Here is a 20276-nt window from a genome sequence, read left to right as displayed (position 1 = left end):
CTTCCCTTCCCTTCCCTTCCCTTCCCTTCCCTTCCCTTCCCTTCCCTTCCCTTCCCTTCCCTTCCCTTCCCTTCCCTTCCCTTCCCTTCCCTTCCCTTCCCTTCCCTTCCCTTCCCTTCCCTTCCCTTCCCTTCCCTTCCCTTCCCTTCCCTTCCCTTCCCTTCCCTTCCCTTCCCCCCTTGTTTTTCTCGGCTGAAAGGTTGCATCTGCGCCGCTCGCCCTCCCCGCAGCCGGTGGCCGCTGACTCACCCTCCCCGGAGGGTTGCTCTCCTCCCGCCCCAAGCCAAAAAAAACCCACCAAGGGCCCCAAGGAGGAGCCCCCGCCAGGGGTTGGGAAACGCTGCGGGCCTCCGGCCGCCCCTTCGCTTATCAGCCCCGGAGGTGGATTCAGCACCGCCCGGCCCGGCCCCGGCACTTGCGGCGAGGCTGCGGCAGCCCCCGGCCGCGCAGGCGGCAGAGCCGAGCCGCCCGCTCGCATCTGCAGGCTGCCCGCTGGCACCAGGACCCCGATCCTGCGGGGAGCGCAGACAAAGCACCCCTCAGACCTTCTCGTCGAGGTCCCCAGGGTGCTGCCCCCCCAAAAAACAAGAGGGCAGTGCAAAGGAGGGAGGCGGTGTGGGGAGAGCCATCCCGAGCCGAGGCCGCAGGCAACTCACTGCAGCTGGGGATCCCGGGCGGGGAGGCTGAGAGGGGCTGGATGGGTCCCACAGGGCAGCGCCGAGCGGCCAGCCTGGCGTAGCAGCAGGAGCGGAGCAGGCAGCACCTGTGGTGAGAGGGAGAGCCTGGCCTCATCCCCCGGGGGGGCCCCGGCTGCTTCTAACCTACCTGAAAGTGGCTCTGCGTGCGGGGAGAGAAAAGCCACCGCCGGCTGCATCCCTCCTGCTGCTCCGAGCCCCCCGGGAGCTGCTCTTTCCAGCCCCCTCCCCCACACCCAGCTGCTGCTTTGTCTCCCCACACAGCCCCTGCCCACATCCTGGAGCCCCTGCCCGTGTTCTGGAGCCCCTGCCCATGTCCTGGAGGCCCTGCCCACGTCCTGGAGCCCCTGCCCACATCCTGGAGCCCCTGCCCGTGTCCTGGAGCCCCTGCCCATGTCCTGGAGCCCCTGCCCACGTCCTGGAGGCCCTGCCCACGTCCTGGGCCCCCTGCCCACGTCCTGGACCCCCTGCCCATGTCCTGGAGCCCCTGCCCACGTCCTGGAGCCCCTGCCCACATCCTGGAGCCCCTGCGCCGGTCCTGGCTTCGGGCTGGGAGCTGTCCCCATCCTCCGGTGCCACTCAGCTGGCTTCAGCTGCTCCTCACCGGCACAACCCTCCTGCCCCCAGGGCTGCGATTAGGGCGGGGGGAACACCCCCTTGCTTTCCCACCACCACCCCTACCCCTTCCCTAAAACCTGTTCCCTTCCCGCTGCTGCCCTTTGCCTTGTCCTGCATCTGTGCAGAGCTTCAGAGGATGCTGCTGGGGCTGCTCAAAGCCATGAGCTTATCCCTCCCAGGGCCAGCATTAGCCCTCCCCAGGGCCAGCATTAGCCCTCCCCAGGGCCCCCATTAGCCCTCCCGGGGGTTGGTATTGGCTGTACCTGTCCAGGGAAGCCCTGGCTGTGCCTTTGCCCCGTCCTGAGTAGCAGCTCTGGGCTGTCAGGTTTCCTACAGTGCTTCCCTCCAGTCCCGGGGCAATGGCACTTGGGTGCTTCCCACGAGCTGAGAGCACACCTGGGGTGACCAGAAAAAGGCTTTGTGGGGGGCAGGTTCTGTTTGTAATGAGGCCTGGGCAACCAGCAGGGAGAAACAGGCTTTGCTGGGGGAGCTGGGGATGCTCAGAGGGGTTTGGGGGTGCTCCCTATGTGGCCCCACAGCTTGGCTCCCAGGGGGATGCTCAGAGGGGTTTGGGGGTGCTCCCTATGTGGGATCACAGCTTGGCCCTCAGGGGGATGCTCAGAGGGGTTTGGGGGTGCTCCCTATGTGGCCCCACAGCTTGGCTCCCAGGGGGATGCTCAGAGGGGTCTGGGGGTGCTCCCTATGTGGCCCCACAGCTTGGCTCCCAGGAGGATGCTGAGAGGGCTCTGGGGGTGTTCCCTATGTTGGTGTGGGGCCACAGCTCGGCCCCCAGGCCGTGGGGATGGGGATTGGTTGCACTTACTGCAGGCAAACAGCATCCCCAGCACCAGCAGCACCTTCATCTTCCTCTCAGCAGAGCCTGGGAGGAGGAGGAGAGGCCAGGCTGAGCCCCACAGCAGGGCTGGCTGACAGGGGCTGCCATGCAAGCCTCCTCCCTCTGAAAACAAGTCAGGGCACCCCAAAAGCTGGAGGGAGGAAGGCAGCCAAAGGCCTCTTGCATCTGTGTCAGAGCCCCAGGATCCTCGTGGTTGGAAGGGACCTTTAAGGCCATCAGAGCCAACCCTTCAGCCCAGCCGTGCCAGGGCACCACTGAGCAGTGCCCCTCAGCACCACATCCAGCTCTGACACCCCCCCAGCGATGGGGGCTGCACCACTGCCCTGGGCAGCCTGGGCCAGGCCTTGAGGGGAGGAGATCATCCCTCATGGCCAAGCTAAACCTCTCCTGGCACAGCCTGAGGCCATCTCCTCTCCTCCTGCTGACAAATGCTGCTGCCTCCTGGCCAGAAGCAAACCCTTCCTGAAGCTGTCCCCCCTCCCTCCAGCATCTCCCACCTCCCATCCCACCCTCCCAGCATCTCCCACCTCCCATCCCACCTCCTCAGCATCTCCCACCTCCCATCCCTCCCCCCAGCATCTCCCACCTCCCATCCCTCCCCCCAGCATCTCCCACCTCCCATCCCTCCCCCTCAGCATCTCCCACCTCCCATCCCTTCCTCCAGCATCTCCCACCTCCCATCCCTCCCTCCAGCATCTCCCACCTCCCATCCCTTCCTCCAGCATCTCCCACCTCCCATCCCACCCCTTCAGCATCTCCCACCTCCCATCCCACCCCTTCAGCATCTCCCACCTCCCATCCCTCCCCTTCAGCATCTCCCACCTCTCATCCCTCCCCCCAGCATCTCCCACCTCCCATCCCTCCCCCCAGCATCTCCCACCTCCCATCCCTCCCCTCAGCATCTCCCACCTCCCATCCCACCCCTTCAGCATCTCCCACCTCCCATCCCACCCCTTCAGCATCTCCCACCTCCCATCCCTCCCCCCAGCATCTCCCACCTCCCATCCCTCCCCCCAGCATCTCCCACCTCCCATCCCTCCCCTCAGCATCTCCCACCTCCCATCCCACCCCTTCAGCATCTCCCACCTCCCATCCCTCCCCTCAGCATCTCCCACCTCCCATCCCACCTCCTCAGCATCTCCCACCTCCCATCCCTCCCCCCAGCATCTCCCACCTCCCATCCCTCCCCCCAGCATCTCCCACCTCCCATCCCTCCCCCTCAGCATCTCCCACCTCCCATCCCTCCCCTCAGCATCTCCCACCTCCCATCCCTTCCCCTCAGCATCTCCCACCTCCCATCCCTCCCCCCAGCATCTCCCACCTCCCATCCCACCCTCCCAGCATCTCCCACCTCCCATCCCACCTCCTCAGCATCTCCCACCTCCCATCCCTCCCCCCAGCATCTCCCACCTCCCATCCCTCCCCCCAGCATCTCCCACCTCCCATCCCTCCCCCTCAGCATCTCCCACCTCCCATCCCTTCCTCCAGCATCTCCCACCTCCCATCCCACCCCTTCAGCATCTCCCACCTCCCATCCCTCCCCTTCAGCATCTCCCACCTCTCATCCCTCCCCCTCAGCATCTCCCACCTCCCATCCCTCCCCCCAGCATCTCCCACCTCCCATCCCTCCCCTCAGCATCTCCCACCTCCCATCCCACCCCTTCAGCATCTCCCACCTCCCATCCCACCCCTTCAGCATCTCCCACCTCCCATCCCTCCCCCCAGCATCTCCCACCTCCCATCCCTCCCCCCAGCATCTCCCACCTCCCATCCCTCCCCCCAGCATCTCCCACCTCCCATCCCTTCCCCTCAGCATCTCCCACCTCCCATCCCTCCCCTCAGCATCTCCCACCTCCCATCCCTCCCCCCAGCATCTCCCACCTCCCATCCCACCCCTCCCAGCATCTCCCACCTCCCACCCCTCCCTCCAGCATCTCCCACCTCCCATCCCACCCCTCCCAGCATCTCCCACCTCCCATCCCACCCCTTCCAACACCTCCCACCTCCCATCCCTTCCCCTCAGCATCTCCCACCTCCCATCCCTCCCCTCAGCATCTCCCACCTCCCATCCCACCTCCTCAGCAGCTCCCACCTCCCATCCCACCCCCCAGCATCTCCCACCTCCCTTCCCACCCCCCAGCATTTCCCACCTCCCATCCCTCCCCCCAGCATCTCCCACCTCCCATCCCACCCCTCCCAGCATCTCCCACCTCCCATCCCACCCCCCAGCATTTCCCACCTCCCATCCCTCCCCCTCAGCATCTCCCACCTCCCATCCCACCCCTCCCAGCATCTCCCACCTCCCACCCCACCACTTTTGGCACTTCCCAGCAGCAGAGCTGCCACTTCCCAGCTGCTTTTGGGCTTTCTTTGGCTTGCTCCAGGCTGATGGATCTGCCTCTTTCTCTCCTGGCACGGGAAGCAAGCAGCAAGCAGCCCTCCTGCTCCCTCCTCCCCCTGCAGTGGGACCAGGGTGGGAGCTGCTCACCGTGGGGGGGGATTTGCTCCAGCTCTGCTTCCTTGCTGCCAGGGGAGAGGCTGCCCTCTGTGTCCAGCCTCTGCAGGCTCCGAAGTGGAAGCACTGAAGCAATTCCTCTGTCCCAAACCCACTCGGTGCTACGCCCCTTCCCTCCCTGGCCAAGGCCACAGCCCCCTCCCAGCCCTCTCCCCCCGGGCCCCGAGTGACGCAGGGGCCGAGCCGGAGCTCCTCTGTGCTTCGGGGGAGGAGGACTTCGAGCGTGTGCAGGCCAGGCTTGAAGCAGGGCAGCGAAACAAGTCGGGGCTGTGCAGCCTGGAGGAGAGAAGGCTCCAGGGAGAGCCTCGCAGCAGCCTTACAGTACCTGAAGAAGGCTGCAGGAGAGCTGGGGAGAGACTTTGGACAAGGGCTGAAGGCTCCAGGGAGACCTTGGAGCAGCCTTCCAGTACCTGAAGGGGATGCAGGAGAGCTGGGGAGAGGCTTTGGACAAGGGCTGAAGGCTCCAGGGAGAGCCTCACAGCAGCCTGCCAGCACCTGAAGGAGGCTGCAGGAGAGCTGGGGAGAGACTCTTCCTAAGGGCTTGCAGGGGTAGGATGAGAGGGAATGGAGTGAAGCTGGGGAGGGGAGACTGAGGCTGGAGATGAGGAAGAAATTCCTTAGGGTGAGGGTGGGGAGACTCTGGAACAGGCTGCCCAGGGAGGCTGTAGCTGCCTCCTCCCTGGAGGTGTTCAAGGCCAGGCTGGATGAAGCCTTGAGCAAGCTGGGCTGGTGGGAGGTGTCCCTGCCCATGGCAGGGGGGTGGGAACTGGATGGACTTTAAGGTCCCTTCCATGCCAAACCATTCTATGAACCCCTTAACTGATGAGGAGCTCTCTCTCTGGCCAGCAGCAGCTCACAGAGGCCTGGGCTGGTTTGAGCAGCTGGTTTATTTTCACACTGATTACATTTCCACCAGCACTGAGGTGGAGGAGGCTGCAGGGCTGCCCCATGCAGGAGGAGGCTGCAGGGCTGCCCCATGCAGGAGGAGGCTGCAGGGCTGCCCCATGCAGGAGGAGGCTGCAGGGCTGTTCCATGCAGGAGGAGGCTGCAGGGCTGTTCCATGCAGGAGGAGGCTGCAAGGCTGCTCCATGCAGGAGGAGGCTGCAGGGCTGTTCCATGCAGGAGGAGGCTGCAGGGCTGTTCCATGCAGGAGGAGGCTGCAGGGCTGCCCCATGCAGGAGGAGGCTGCAGGGCTGCCCCATGCAGGAGGAGGCTGCAGGGCTGCCCCATGCAGGAGGAGGCTGCAGGGCTGCTCCATGCAGGAGGAGGCTGCAAGGCTGCTCCATGCAGGAGGAGGCTGCAGGGCTGCCCCATGCAGGAGGAGGCTGCAGGAGGAGGCTGCAGGGCTGCTCCAAGCCCCAGCCACACAGCCCAGCTCCCATCAGTAGCACTTGTTCCTGTTGTGGAAGAGGTGCCTCCACTTGTAGCTCCTGCTGGTCCCCTTCAGGCAGAGTGCCAGGCTGAGGTCACACTCACAGGAGTGGTGGCTGCACCAGGACTCTTCATCTGCAGGCAGAAGGCAGCCCAGGGTCAGCTTTGGCTTTGGGGAGGGTAGGGATCAGACAGAGCACAGCTCCTGGGCCAGGCTCCTGGTTACAGTCACAGAGCTGTCAGGGCTGGAAGGGAGCTCAAGGCTCAGCCAGCTCCAACCCCCCTGCCATGGGCAGGGACACCTCACACCGCAGCAGGTTGCTCACAGCCACATCCAGCCTGGCTGCAAACACCTCCAGCCAGGAGGCTTCCACCACCTCCCTGGGCAACCTGTGCCAGGCTCTCACCACCCTCCTGGGGAACAACTTCTTCCTCACATCCAATCTCAATCTCCCCACTTCTAGTTTTGCTCCATCCCCCCCCAGTCCTATCCCTCCCTGACACCCTCAAAAGTCCCTCCCCAGCTTTCTTGGAGCCCCCTGCAGATCCTGGAAGGCCACAATGAGGTCTCCTGGGAGCCTTCTCCTCTCCAGCCTGCACAATTCCAACTCCCTCAGTCTGTGCTCACAGCTCCAGCCCTCTGCTGTGCTGTTAGACTTAGCCAAAGCAAAGCAATGCAGCCAAGGTCAGAAAGGAGCCAGCAGAAGCACAAAGTTAGTGCTCCCCAGAGTGAGGAAGCAGCAACAAAGGAGAGAAAAGTTAGTGTACACATCACAGACTCACAGAGCTGTCAGGGCTGGAAGGGAGCTCAAGGCTCAGCCAGCTCCAACCCCCCTGCCATGGGCAGGGACACCTCACACCACAGCAGGTTGCTCACAGCCACCTCCAGCCTGGCTGCAAACACCTCCAGGCAGGAGGCTTCCACCACCTCCCTGGGCAGCCTGTGCCAGGCTCTCACCACCCTCCTGGGGAACAACTTCTTCCTCACAGCCAATCTCAATCTCCCCACTTCTAGTTCTGCTCCATCCCCCCCAGTCCTATCCCTCCCTGACACCCTCAGAAGTCCCTCCCCAGCTTTCCCTGCAGATCCTGACACCCAACTCCATGCCTATGATCTCTCCAGAGGGATTGCTTAGAGCTCATCCTCATTTTCCCCTCTCTTTATGTGTTTGGTTTACACCCAGTGGGGATTTGATTCACATCCTACCACCCCCTGCTCAGGATGGGGACACACACACACACACACACACATGTTAAAGGCACAGCCCAAAAACTCCCCCAGCTCTCACTTACTGCAGGTGGGGTGGCCCCCAAGCCAGCTGAAGCTGTAGGTCTGTGCCATGGCATTGCAGTGGTACCATCTGCAGGAGGCTGCTGTAGCACTGATCATGCAGCTGGCAGCACCTGAGGGGCAGAGAGAGAGGTTGGGGGGGGGTGGGTTGGGTTTTAACCCCTCTCCCTCCCTCCCCCCCCCCCCCATATTTGGAGAGCCTGCAGAAGAGGAGGCTCAGGGGAGACCTTCTTGCTCTCTCCAGCTCCCTGCAGGGAGGTTGGAGCGGGGGGGGGGGGGGTTGGTCTCTTCTCCCCAGGCAGGCAGCACCAGAACAAGAGGACACAGTCTCAAGCTGTGTCAGGGGAGGTTCAGGCTGGAGGGGAGGAGAAAATTTCTTCCAGAGAGAGTCATAGAATCACAGAATCAGCTAGGAAAGAGGTTGAGCTGCTGGGAGGTGTCCAGAGAAGGGCAAGAAAGCTGGGGAGGGGTCTGGAGCACAGCCCTGGGAGGAGAGGCTGAGGGAGCTGGGGTTGCTTAGCCTGGAGAAGAGGAGGCTCAGGGGAGACCTTCTTGCTCTCTGCAACTCCCTGCAGGGAGCTTGGAGCCAGCTGGGGGTTGGTCTCTTCTCCCCAGGCAGCCAGCCCCAGAATAAGAGGACACAGTCTCAAGCTGTGCCAGGGGAGGTTCAGGCTGAAGGTGAGGAGAAAGTTCTTTTGGCCATTGGGATGTGCTGCCCAGGGTGGTGGTGGAATCCCCAGCCCTGGAGGTGTTCCAGAAGGGCTTGGATGTGGCACTTGGAGCCATGGTTCAGCTGTCAGGAGGTGCTGGGTGCCAGCTTGGACTTGCTGAGCTCTGAGGTCTTTGCCAACCTCATTGATTCTGTGATTGTATGAAGGGAGTGTGCAGGCAGAGAGCCCTGGAGCTGTTTAGCCTGGAGAAGAGAAGGCTGAGAGGAGGCCTGGGGAAGGTGGATGGGGATCTGGAGGGTGGGTGTCAAGAGGAAGGGGCCAGGCTGTTCTTTCCAGGGGTCCCTGTGAGAAGACGAAGGGAACCAGACCCAAAGGGGAGCTCAGGAAGTTCCATCTCAACACAAGGAAGAAACTGAGAGGGGCTGAGAGCCCCTGGGGCTGCTGAGCCTGGAGCAGAGCAGCCCCAGAGGGGAGCTGAGCAATGCTCAGCAAGAGCTAAAGGCTGGGGGGCAAGGGGCTGGGGCCAGGCTCTGCTCAGTGGTGCCCAGGGGCAGCCCAAGGAGCACAAACTGGCACCCAGGAGGTTCCACCTGAACAGGAGGAGAAAGTTGTTTGGTGTGAAGGTGCTGAGCCCTGGAGCAGGCTGCCCAGGGAGGTTGTGGAGTCTCCTGGTGTGGAGGCACTCAAGAGCCACCTGGATGCATTCCTGTGTGAGCTGCCCTGGTGGTCTCCAGGGGTCCCTTCCAACCCCTGTGTGCTGGGGAGGAGATTTCAGCCCACTGCAGCCAACCATTCCGGGGTTGTGAGGTGGGCACCTACCTGTCTGTGGCATCCAGGGGTGTCCCCCCTGCCCCCCAGGCCACAGTAGCAGCCATAGGAGGAGTAATGCAGCAGAGCATTCTTCCCTGTGGCTTTTTTGATCATCTTGTACAGCTGCAGGACTCCTCCATCAGCTGGGGGCCAAGCCTGGAGGGAAAAAGCAGGGCAGATAAAGCAAGTCCTGCTGGCTGCAGGCTCCTGGGAGCAGGGGGAGGCTTTCCTGAGGCCAGCAGGGATGGAGGGGGGAAGCTTCTCCTCCCTTTCCTCCTGTACCCAGAAGAGAGGGGAGAGGAGATCCCATGCTGGGAAGCAGGAGGAGAAGGCAGGCTGGCTGGGATGCCAGCCCAGAGGCTGCCCAGCTCCCCACTGGCATCCCCACACCCCTCCAGCCCCCAGATGGGCACCAGGCAGCTGCCTGTGAGCCTTGGGAGCGAGCAGATGCAGAGCTCCTGCCAGCTGAGGGCAGGGGGAGGTGGTGATGGGGAAGGGGGAGGTGGTGATGGGGAAGGGGGAGGTGGTGATGGGGAAGGGGGAGGTGGTGATGGGGAAGGGGGGAAGCAACCCCCAGCCCAGCCCTGCTGGCCAGGGATGCACCCTGCAGGAGGGCCTGGGAAGGGTGTGGGTGAGGACACTTACCCAGAGCAAGCAGCAGAGTGAAGGCCTAGGAGAGAGTTCATCCTTCTGGGCAGCCCTGGGGGGGGGAGGAAACCAAACCATTTACCCCTTCCACCCCACCCCTTGCTGCTGTGCCTCCCTCCCAGGCCTGGGGGGCAGAGCTGCTCCCCACCTCCAGGGGCTGGGGCAGGATGGAGAGGGGCAAAGTGTGCTGAGGGGTGGGGAGTGAAAGGCATCAGGTGGCAGAAGGGTGGAGGAAAAGCAAGGTGAAGGGAAAGGAAGAGCAGCTGGAGGAAGGAGCAGCCCCTGAGGGGCTCTGCCTCTGGGCTGGCATCCCAGCCAGCCTGCCTCCTCCTCCTGCTTCCCAGCAGGGATCTCCTCTCCCCACAGCTTCTGGGGTACAGGAGGAAAGGGAGGAGAAGCTTCCCCTCCATCCCTGCTCACCTCAGGAAAGCCTCCCCCTGCTCTCAGGAGCCTGCAGCCAGCAGGACTTGCTTTATATAGGCTCTGCTGCCTGCTGGGGGAGGTGTGTTTCACCCACAAGCTGCTGACTGGGCTCTTCTGCTGAAGTCCAAGTGCCATCCTTCCTCTTCACAGGAAGGCAAGAAGTACCCCCCAGCACCCTGGCACCGTGCCCCCAGGCCTGGGGGCTGGGGCTGGGTGGGGTGAGCTGGGCAGGCAGCAGCATTTCCACCCCGAGGAGGAAGCTCACACTCTGCCCCCAGCTGAGAAGCCTCAGGGCCAGAGTGGTGCCCTGGGGGAGGTGGAATCATAGAATCAGCCAGGTTGGGAGATGAGCTCAGAGCTCAGCAAGGCCAAGCTGGCAGCCAGCACCTCCTGACAGCTCAACCATGGCTCCAAGTGCCACAGCCAAGCCCCTCTGGAACACCTCCAGGCACAGGGACTCCACCACCTCCCTGGGCAGCACATCTCAATGGCCAACCTCTCTGTCAGTGAAGAACTTTCTCCTCACCTCCAGCCTAAACCTCCCCTGGCACAGCTTGAGACTGTGGCCTCTTGTTCTGGTGCTGGGTGCCTGGGAGAAGAGACCAACCCCCACCTGGCTACAACCCTCCCTTCAGGGAGTTGCAGAGAGCAAGAAGGTCTCCCCTGAGCCTCCTCTTCTCCAGGCTAAGCAACCCCAGCTCCCTCAGCCTCTCCTCCCAGGGCTGTGCTCCAGACCCCTCCCCCAGCTTTCTTGCCCTTCTCTGGACACCTTCCAGCAGCTCAACCTCTTTCCTAACCTGAGGAGCCCAGAGCTGGACACAGGACTCAAACAAAACCCTGAGTCAGCTTCTGCATCCCAGCAGCAGCCTGCCAGGACCTGAAGGGGGGCTACAGGAAGGCTGCAGGGGAGACTGTCTGCAAGGGCCTGCAGGGACAGGATGAGGAGCAGTGGTTTGAAATGAGGGCAGAGCAGATTGAGATTGGATGTGAGGAACAAGTTCTGCACCAGGAGGCTGCTGGAACACTGCAACAGGGCTGCCCCAGGAGGGAGCTGAGGTCCCATCCCTGGAGATACTCAAGGTGAGGCTCAACAGAGCTGAGGGCAACCTGATCCAGGGGAGGATGTCCCTGCTGACTGCAGGGGGGGTGTGGGGCTGGATGCCCTTTGGAGGTCCCTTCCAGCCCCAACCATTCTCTGCTTGTGTGAGGCAGGCAGATTGGAGCTTTTCAAGGGCCTGCAGGGGCTGGGAGATGGTCCCTTGGCCATGCTGGGAAGGTGACTCAAGGTCAGTTTTGGGTTCCTTCAGAGGAAGTTCCTCACACTGAGGGCAGTGAAACACTGGCACAGGTTGCCCAGAGAGGTGCTGGCAGCCTCATCCCTGGAGACATTGAAGGTCAAAAGCAGATGTGGCCCTGAGCACACTGTGGATCCTCTCTGTGGCCTCCCCCCAGCAGCTCTGGGGACAGCAGAGCTGGAGGCAGGATTGGAGGTGAGGTCTGAGCAGAGCAGAGCCCAGGGGCAGAATCCCCTCTGCTGCCCTGCTGCCCACCCTGCTCTGGCTGCAGCCAGCACACAGCTGCCTGCTGGGCTGCAGGAGGGCTCTGCTGGCTGCTGGGGAGCTGCTCAGCACCCAGCACCCCCAAGCCTCTTCCTTGGGGGCTGCTCTCCAGAAAGCTGCCCACAGATGCCACCATTACAGACAAATCACCCCAGAGAATCCTCCTGGACACCTTTTATTGAGTCATCTTTGCTGGGAAACGAAATGAGAAGAGAAAGAGAGGAGGAGGGAGGAAGGACAGCAGAGGGGGCAGCTGCTGTGCCTCTGTGGGCGCCAGGGGGGGGGAAGTCCATCCCGGGCCTCTCCTCACCCCAGGGCACCTGCAAGGGAGCCTCGGTGGCTCCAGGTCCCTTCAGCCCCCCCAGCAGGCTGTAGCCAGGGGTAAAACCAGTTCCCCAACCTGGGAAGCTGGGCTCAGCTTTGCCTCCCTCAGCACTGCAGTTTGCTTCCTCTGCACCTCAGCTTGAAGTAGAAGCGGGGGTAGGAGCTGTTTGTAGGACCCCCAGGGCGCTGGCAAAGCAGGATGCCACCTCCTTGTCACACAGGCAGGTCTCTCTCCTGCACCAGCTCTTGCTCTTTACCTGTGTGTGGGGGGCAAACACAACGCTCTCTGGTGGCCCTGCTGGCTGCCAGGGGTGATGGAGTCCCCTCAGGGCACCCCAATGCCCAGGGGAAGTGCACAGGCAGGCTCCAGGCTGCCCGTGCCCCTCACAGTGCCCACTGGTTTACCATGCCCTGTGTGCCCCCCAGGCTGGGCAGCAGGCTGGGGTTTGTCCCCAGGGGGATGCCCTCCTGTGTGCCTTGCTCTGGGGCTGGGCTGCTGTGGGGGAGCAGGGCTGGTTCCCCACCTCTCTGGGACCCGGTGCCTGAAAGGGGTTTAGGAGGGGGAGGGAATCTTCACAAGGGCTTGGGGTAGGGCAAGAGGGAATGGATTGGAGCTGGGAGAGGGGGAGACTGAGACTGGAGTCTGGGGAGACTGAGACTGGAAATTGGGGGGAGACTGAGGTTGGAGATCAGGGGAGGTTGAGACTGGAGACTTGGGAGGTTGAGACTGGAGATTGGGGAGGCTGAGGTTGGAGTCTGGAGAGACTGAGACTGGAGACTGGGGAGGTTGAGACTGGAGATTGGGGAGACTGAGACTGGAGTCTGGGGAGGCTGAGACTGGAGACTGGGGGAGGTTGAGACTGGAGACTGGGGAGGTTGAGACTGGAGATTGGGGGAGGCTGAGGTTGGAGTCTGGAGAGACTGAGACTGGAGACTGGGGAGGTTGAGACTGGAGATTGGGGGAGGTTGAGACTGGAGATTGGGGCAGGAAAGCTTTACAGAGTGAGTGTGGGCAGACACTGGCAGAGGCTGCCCAGGGAGGTTGTGGCTGTCCCCTCTCTGGAGGTGTTCAGGGCCAGGCTGGATGAGGCCCTGAGCAGCCTGGGCTGGTGGGAGGTGTGCCTGCCCCTGGCAGGGGGTTGGAGCTGGCTGATCTCGAAGGTCCCTTCCAAACCCAACCCGCTCTGCTCTCCCGGGTACTCACTGCAGGCGATGTCCTCCGTCGGTGGTGCTGAAGTGGTAGGGGGTGATGAGGGGGCTGCAGCTGCCCTCCCTCAGCCTCCTGTAGCAGCAGTCGTGTGCCTGGCAGCAGCTGGGGGAAGGACCACATCAAAGTGCTGCCCTGCAGGCCACCCTCGGCTGAAGGAAGCCTCAGCTTGCAGGGGGGTGATCAGGCAGCGGCGAGGTGCGGCTGGGGGCACGGCCCCAACCCCCCCCCCCCAGCTCAGAGGCTGCTGGTGAGGAGGTTTTAGGGGGTGGGGCGGGGGGGGGGGAGATGCTCTTCAGGTCCTCACCGGTCCGGTGGGGTCCAGCGGTGGTGCCTCTGCCCCCGATGCCGCAGAAGCAGCCGTACCAGCTGTAGGACCAGAGGGCGCTTCGCCCCGGGTGCTCGCCCGGATCATCCGCTCCAGCTCCAGAACGCTGCTGCGGGCGGGCAGCAGCCCTGACCGAGGGACAGAGGGACGGGAGGGACAGAGGGACAGAGGGCCAGGCTGACTGCGGTGCCCCTGCGTTAAATCAGTCTGGGGCTTGCTGGAAGCAGATTCTGCTTCCCCCACCCCCAAACCCCTCCCCAGGCTGCTGTGTGCTGTGTGCAGCCTCCCAGCTCCCAGCACCACAGCCACAGAACCACAGAGCTGTCAGGGCTGGAAGGGGAGCTCCAGGCTCAGCCAGCTCCAACCCCCTGCCACGGGCAGGGACACCTCACACCACAGCAGGTTGCTCACAGCCACCTCCAGCCTGGCTGCAAACACCTCCAGGCAGGAGGCTTCCACCACCTCCCTGGGCAACCTGTGCCCAGGCTCTCACCGACCCTCATGGGGAACAACTTCTTCCTCACATCCAATCTGAATCCCCCCACTTCTAGTTCTGCTCCATCCCCCCCCAGTCCTATCCCTCCCTGACACCCTCAAAAGGTCCCTCCCCAGCTTTCTTGGAGCCCCCTGCAGATCCCTGGAAGGCCACAATGAGGTCTCCTGGGAGCCTTCTCCTCTCCAGCCCACATGGGTATGGAGGGGGCAGGCTGCAGCTCCTGCTTGAAACAGCTCCAGCAGGGACTTTTCCCAGAGCCAGGTGACTGCAGGCACAAGCTAGGGCATATTGCATATCCCATGTCTCATATCCCCTATCCCCTACCCCCTACCCCATTATCCCCTATCCCTTACCCCATATCCCCTGTCCCCTACCCCCCTATCCCCTATCCCCTACCCCCCTACCCCCTACCCCATATCCCATATCCCATATCCCCCTACCCCATATTCCTTATCCCCTATCCCCTATCCCCTACCCCATATCCCCTATCCCATATCCCATATCCCCCTACCCCATATCCCCTACCCCCATATTCCTTATCCCCTACCCCCTATCCCCTATCCCATATCCCCTACCCTTATCCCATATCCCCTATCCCCTACCCCCTACCCCATATCCCATATCCCCTATCCCCTACCCCATATCCCCTATCCCCATCCCCTATCCCCTATCCCCTACGCCCATATCCCATATCCCCTACCCCCATATTCCCTATCCCCTACCCCATATCCCCTACCCCATATTCCCTACCCCCTTATCCCCTACCCTATATCCCCCTATCCCCCTACCCCATCTCCCCTATCCCATATCCCCTATCCCCTACCCCCATATCCCCTATCCCCTATCCCCTACCCCATATCCCCTATCCTCTATCCCCTATCCCCTATCCCCTATCCCCTATCCCCTACCCTTATCCCATATCCCCTATCCCCTACCCCCTACCCCATATCCCCTATCCCCTACCCCCTACCCCCATATCCCCTATCCCCTATCCCCTACCCCATATCCCATATCCCCTACCCCATATTCCCTACCCCTTATCCCCTACCCCTATATCCCCTATCCCCTACCCCATCTCCCCTATCCCATATTCCCTATCCCCTATTCCAAAGCCAGGTGACTGCAGGCACAAACCAGAGCATATCCCACATCCCCTATCCCCTATCCCCTATCCCCTATCCCCTATCCCACATCCCACATCCCCTATCCCCTATCCCCTTTCCCCTATCCCATCTCCCATCAGATTGGATGCTAGGAAGAAGTTTTTTCCCCATGAGGAAGGGAACCCCCTCAAAATAAAGCCCTCATCCCAGTCCACCCCCCCCCCTGCCAGAGCAGGAGCACCAGGAGCAGGTCACCCAGGAGCACAGCCAGCTGGGGGCTGGAATGCCTCCAGAGGCTCTCTGGGCAGCCTGCCCCCAGCCTGGCAGCTGATGTCACTGCTTGCTGGCAGTGCCACCTTGCCAGGCTCAGCCCCAGGAGAGCAGCTTCCCAACAGGCTGCCAGGGCCTCTGGGCTTCAAAGCCCTGGGTCTGAGCAGCCCCAGAGCTTCCCTGGCATGCAGAGCACTGCCCCCTGAAACACCGGAGGGGAAGCAGCCAGGTCGAAACCAAGCCCCCAGGCCACGCACAAAAGACTCGGGGGGGGTGAGGTCCTTTCTTCCCCTGCCAGAGGAGCTCCCAAGCCAACCTGGGGCACTTACCACAAGCCAAGAGCACGGCAAAGAGGAGATTCCTCATCCTCAGGCTGCTCCTGGAGGAGGAAAGCAGAGTGATGTGCCAGCAGCAGCGCCCCGGGGCCACGGCCGAGGCTGCTCCTGTGCCCAGCCAGCAGCAGAGGGAGAGGCATCAGTGCCCCTGGGGGTGCCCAGCAGCGTGGGGGGGCACGCAGCTGACTCCTGGTGGGGGCCCCAGGCTGGGGCTGGGGGATCCAGGGCTCGGCAGGGAGGTCAGAGGGAGGCTGATGGAGAAGCTCTCCCTCTCCTGCGTGTCCCCAGCACCCCTGGAGCCAGCTGCTGGAAGCAGAGGGCAGCAGCAGCCCCTCCCCCTCCTTACCCCAGCTGGACCTGGCAGCTCCCAGACCACTGGCTGAGTGGGGTGGCTTTATGTGTTGGGGGAGGTCCAACCCTCCCTGCCCAGCCTGATGGGTGCAATTTGTCAGCCAGCAGCTCCTGCTCCTCAGCCCAGGGCCTCCTCCTCAGCACCTGGAGTTCCCTTCACCATCTCCCTCCTGCTCCTCAGCCCAGGGCTCCATCCTCCTCCTCCTCAGCACCTGCAGTTCCCTTCACCATCTCCCTCCTGCTCCTCAGCCCAGGGCTCCATCCTCCTCCTCCTCAGCACCTGCAGTTCCCCTCCTCCATTCTCCTCCTGCTCCTCAGCCCAGGGCTCCATCCTCCTCCTCAGCACCTGGAGTTCCCTCCTCCATCTCCCTCCTGCTCCTCAGCCCAGGGCTCCATCCTCCTCCTCCTCAGCACCTGCAGTTCCCTCCTCCATCTCCCTCCTGCTCCTCCTCAGCCCAGGGCTCCATCCTCCTCCTCCTCAGCACCTGCAGTTTCCCTCCTCCATCCTCCTCCTGCTCCTCCTGAGCCCAGGGCTCCATCCTCCTCCTCAGCACCTGGAGTTCCCTTCACCATCCCCCCTCCTGCTCCTCCTCAGCCCAGGGCTCTGTCCTTCTCCTCCTCAGCACCTGGAGTTCCCTCCTCCATCTCCTCCTGCTCCTCCTCAGCCCAGGGCTCCATCCTCCTCCTCCTCAGCACCTGGAGTTCCCTCCTCCATCCCCCTCCTGCTCCTCCTCAGCCCAGGGCTCCATCCTCCTCCTCCTCAGCACCTGGAGTTCCCTTCACCATCTCCCTCCTGCTCCTCAGCCCAGGGCTCCATCCTCCTCCTCCTCAGCACCTGCAGTTCCCTCCTCCATCCTCCTCCTGCTCCTGAGCCCAGGGCTCCATCCTCCTCCTCCTCAGCACCTGGAGTTCCCTCCTTCATGCCCCTCCTGCTCCTTGCCCCTGGCATGAAGCTGGCAGCACCTGGGGGTCATGCAGCTTCTGGATGATGCCAGGCAAGGTCTTGCCCTGAATTTGTTGGCTGAAAGGTCAAGACCAAAGGGATTTGTGGGCAGCAGGTGCCCAGCTGGCACTGCAGAGGTTGTTGGATCCTTGTTGCAGCCACAGAGGTGGCATTTGGGCCCCACAGAGGTGGCACTTGGGGCCCCACAGAGGTGGCACTTGGGCATCACAGAGGTGGCACTTGGGCACCACAGAGGTGGCACTTGGCATCACAGAGAGGCACCTGGGCATCATAGAGGTGGCACGTGGGGCTTGAGTGGGTCCCTCAGAGGTGGTTTCCCTTGGGGATTTCCCTACACTATTCCTTCCCTTCCCTTCCCTTCCCTTCCCTTCCCTTCCCTTCCCTTCCCTTCCCTTCCCTTCCCTTCCCTTCCCTTCCCTTCCCTTCCCTTCCCTTCCCTTCCCTTCCCTTCCCTTCCCTTCCTTCCCTTCCCTTCCCTTCCCTTCCCTTCCCTTCCCTTCCCTTCCCTTCCCTTCCCTTCCCTTCCCTTCCCTTCCCTTCCCCTTCCCTTCCCTTCCCTCCCCTTCTCTCCCCCTCCCCAAATCCACCTCTGCACCCCACCCTCTGCCCACTCCAAGCTGCAAGGGGGGAGGCAAAAGGTTGGATTCTGGGGGGGGTCTCAGGAGCCTCCAGGGGCAGGTGGGGAACAGGGGTGGTGAGATCACTTTCCCCCCACCCCCCCATCAGCCTTTCTCCCGACTTGGAATTGCTTAGGGGAGCAGAGTTTATTAAATCAGCGGGGCTGAGAGGTTGACAGAGAGACCCGAGGGAGGCAGAGCAGCAGGGCAGATAAGGAACAAAAGCTGTTATCTGCCGGGCGATAGCGCAGGGCGGAGGGCAAGCAGGAGGACAAAGGAGCTCTATCAGCCCCCTGGAAGGGGATCAGCCGCGACCCAGGCTGCTGGGAAAGGGAATGCAGCAGGGGACGAGGGAGGAGGGGGGTAAGGGAACTGAGCTCTGGGGAGGCTGAACCCACTGCAGCGCTGGGGAGTTTGGCTGAACCTGCGTGAAAGGCAGAGCCTGGGGCTCCAAAGGAAGGCTGCAAGCCTGGGGATCCAAGCTGCTGTCCAGAGAAGGGCAAGGAGGCTAGGGGAGGGGTCTGGAGCACAGCCCTGTGAGGAGAGGCTGAGGGAGCTGGGGTTGCTTAGCCGGGAGGAGGAGGAGACTCAGGGGAGACCTTCTTGCTCTCATCCAACTCCCTGCAGGGAGGTTGGAGCCAGGTGGGGGTTGGTCTCTTCTCTCAGGCAGGCACCCAGCCCCGCAGAACAAGAGGACACAGTCTCAAGCTGTGGCAGTGGAGGTTTAGGCTGGATGTTAGGAAGAAATTCTTCCCAGCAAGAGAGATTAGCCATGGGAATGTGCTGCCCAGCGGAGGTGGTGGAGTCCCCATCCCTGGAGGTGTTTAGGAAGAGCCTGGCTGAGGCACTTGGAGCCATGGTTGGAGCTGTCAGGAAGTGCTGGGTGAGAGGTTGGACTTGCTGAGCTCAAAGCTCTGTCCCAGCCTGGTTCATTCTGTCTTCTGTATCCCCCCTGCCACAGGCAGGGACATACCTCCTGCAAGCCCCCAGCCAAGGCCATCATCCAAACCCTGGCTTTCAACACTCTCAGCCTTGCAGCCAGCACAACTTCTCTGGGCAACCTCCTTCAGTGCCTCCCCCACCCTCATGGGGAGGAATTTCTTCCTCCTGTCTGACCTAAATCCAACTCCTTCCACTTTGAAGCAATCACCTCTCACCCTGTCACCCCATGCCTTCTCTCCTCTCCTCTCCTCTCCTCTCCTCTCCTCTCCTCTCCTCTCCTCTCCTCTCCTCTCCTCTCCTCTCGCCTCTCCTCTCCTCCTCCTCTCCTCTCCTCTCCTCTCCTCCTCCTCTCCCTCTCCTCTCCTCTCCTCTCCTCTCCTCTCCTCTCCTCTCCTCTCCTCTCCTCTCCTCTCCTCTCCTCTCCTCTCCTCTCCTCTCCTCTCCTCTCCTCTCCTCTCCTCTCCTCTCCTCTCTCCCCTCTCCCTCTTTTCTCCTTTTTTTCCCTTCCCTTCCCTTCCCTTCCCTTCCCTTCCCCTTCCCTTCCCTTCCCTTCCCTTCCCTTCCCTTCCCTTCCCTTCCCTTCCCTTCCCTTCCCTTCCCTTCCCTTCCCTTCCCTTCCCCTTCCCTTCCCCTTCCCTTCCCTTCCCTTCCCTTCCCCTTCCCTTCCCTTCCCTTCCCTTCCCTTCCCCAGGTGGCTTTAACCAAATCCCCTTCATTTTAAGCCCTCCCTTTCTGCAGGGGATCTCGGGAGAGCAACCCCACACAGAGCTAAACTCTCTTGCCACCAAGCCCAGGGGCTTGCAAACCCAGCCCTGGAAGTCAGGAGCCATGGAACTAGGGATTTTTTTTTCCCAGCCTTCCAGAGGGAGCAAAGAGAAGGATCCTCTCAAACAGCTGTTTGTTGGGGGCCCTCTTGAAGTGCAAATGTGCCCAGGGCTTTGATCTGCAAATGGTGCCTCGGGTGTGACTTTGCTGAACACCCCGTGGATGGGAGCAGCTGATAGGCAACGATCTTCCTCCCTCTTTAGTCAGGGGTGGGGCCTTGATCTTCTCCCAGCTGCGGGGCAGATCCTTTATCTGCAGTCATTCATTGCCTCTGGGAGGCAGCTGGCAGCGGGAGGAGCATCTGGTTAAAGAAGAGTGGCTTTAAAAGGGGGATCGGGAGGGAGGGATGGAAATGTCAGCAGTTGGGTGGTGTGTTTCCCAGCAGGAAAACTCGTGGGGGGATCCTTTATAGCCTGGGGTGGGATCAGGGAGGCTCCCTGTCAGCTGCAGCTCTTCCCCGACACGGGCTTAGGAAGTCCTCCAGAGCAGCTTTGTTAGGTCCCTGGGTGACCTTGGGCATGACGTGTAGTTTGTCTTGAAGGGCTGTCAGAGACATCGGTGAGGTCAGCGGCTGCTCAGGGCTGGAAGCTGTGCGGTCACACCAGGACCACACTCACCATGGAGTCATGGAATCAGTAAGGCTGGAAAGACCTCAGAGCTCAGCGAGTCCAGGCTGGCACCCAGCACCTCCTGACAGCTCAACCATGGCTCCAAGTGTCACGGTATCACCAAGGTTGGAAGAGACCTCGAGGATCATCGATTCCAACCTGTCACACAGACCCTCATGACTAGACCATGGCTCCAAGTGCCACATCCAATCCCCTCTTGAACACCTCCAGGGATGGGGACTCCACCACCTCCCTGGGCAGCACATCCCAATGGCCAATCTCTCTCTCTGGGAAGAACTTTCCTCCTCACCTCCAGCCTAAACAGGGACAGAGTAATTTGCCATTGGAATGTGCTGCCCAGGGAGGTGGTGGAGTCCCCATCCCTGGAGGTGTTCAAGAGGGGCTTGGATGTGGCACTTGGTGCCATGGTGTAGCTGTCAGGAGGTGTT

At 62.0% G+C, this 20276-nt stretch overlaps 2 protein-coding genes and 1 pseudogene across 2 annotated transcripts; all 3 read right to left on the bottom strand.

The window, feature by feature from the left end:
• Positions 1-179: 179 nt before the first annotated feature.
• LOC137453451 (basic myotoxic phospholipase A2 PhTX-II-like) lies at positions 180-4791 on the bottom strand. The gene is made up of 5 exons (XM_068162702.1): positions 4658-4791; positions 2137-2193; positions 1577-1709; positions 657-763; positions 180-512 (listed from the first exon to the last, which is right to left on the bottom strand). The coding sequence occupies exons 2-5, from the start codon at positions 2174-2176 to the stop codon at positions 388-390; spliced, it is 405 nt and encodes a 134-aa protein (XP_068018803.1). The 5' UTR covers positions 2177-2193; positions 4658-4791; the 3' UTR covers positions 180-387.
• A 767-nt stretch (positions 4792-5558) lies between these two features.
• Positions 5559-9209, bottom strand: LOC137453523 (basic phospholipase A2 sphenotoxin subunit B-like). Its single transcript, XM_068162839.1, is given in 6 exon segments — positions 5559-6190; positions 7349-7421; positions 7423-7459; positions 8837-8862; positions 8864-8983; positions 9204-9209. Coding segments are annotated over 6 exon segments (387 nt in total). The 3' UTR covers positions 5559-6065.
• A 2677-nt stretch (positions 9210-11886) lies between these two features.
• On the bottom strand, positions 11887-15572 carry LOC137453521 (phospholipase A2, membrane associated-like; annotated as a pseudogene).
• Between the last annotated feature and the right edge of the window lie 4704 nt (positions 15573-20276).

Source organism: Melanerpes formicivorus, unplaced genomic scaffold, assembly GCF_026170545.1.
Source record: "Melanerpes formicivorus ecotype bairdi unplaced genomic scaffold, bMelFor1.0.p_v2 SCAF_67, whole genome shotgun sequence".
NCBI classification, from domain to species: Eukaryota; Metazoa; Chordata; class Aves; order Piciformes; family Picidae; genus Melanerpes; species Melanerpes formicivorus.
The sequence above is the reverse complement of the archived record's forward strand: the minus strand, read 5'-3'. Positions and strand labels throughout refer to the sequence as shown.

Excerpts from the sequence above, each read along its gene's own strand:
- LOC137453451 (XM_068162702.1), bottom strand. The coding sequence starts at position 2,176 with ATGAAGGTGCTGCTGGTGCTGGGGATGCTGTTTGCCTGCA. Across the intron at positions 1,710-2,136 it reads GGGGATGCTGTTTGCCTGCA|GTGTGCTCTCAGCTCGTGGG; the intron begins GTAAGTGCAACC and ends TGGTCACCCCAG. Across the intron at positions 764-1,576 it reads GCCAGGGCTTCCCTGGACAG|GTGCTGCCTGCTCCGCTCCT; the intron begins GTACAGCCAATA and ends CTCTCACCACAG.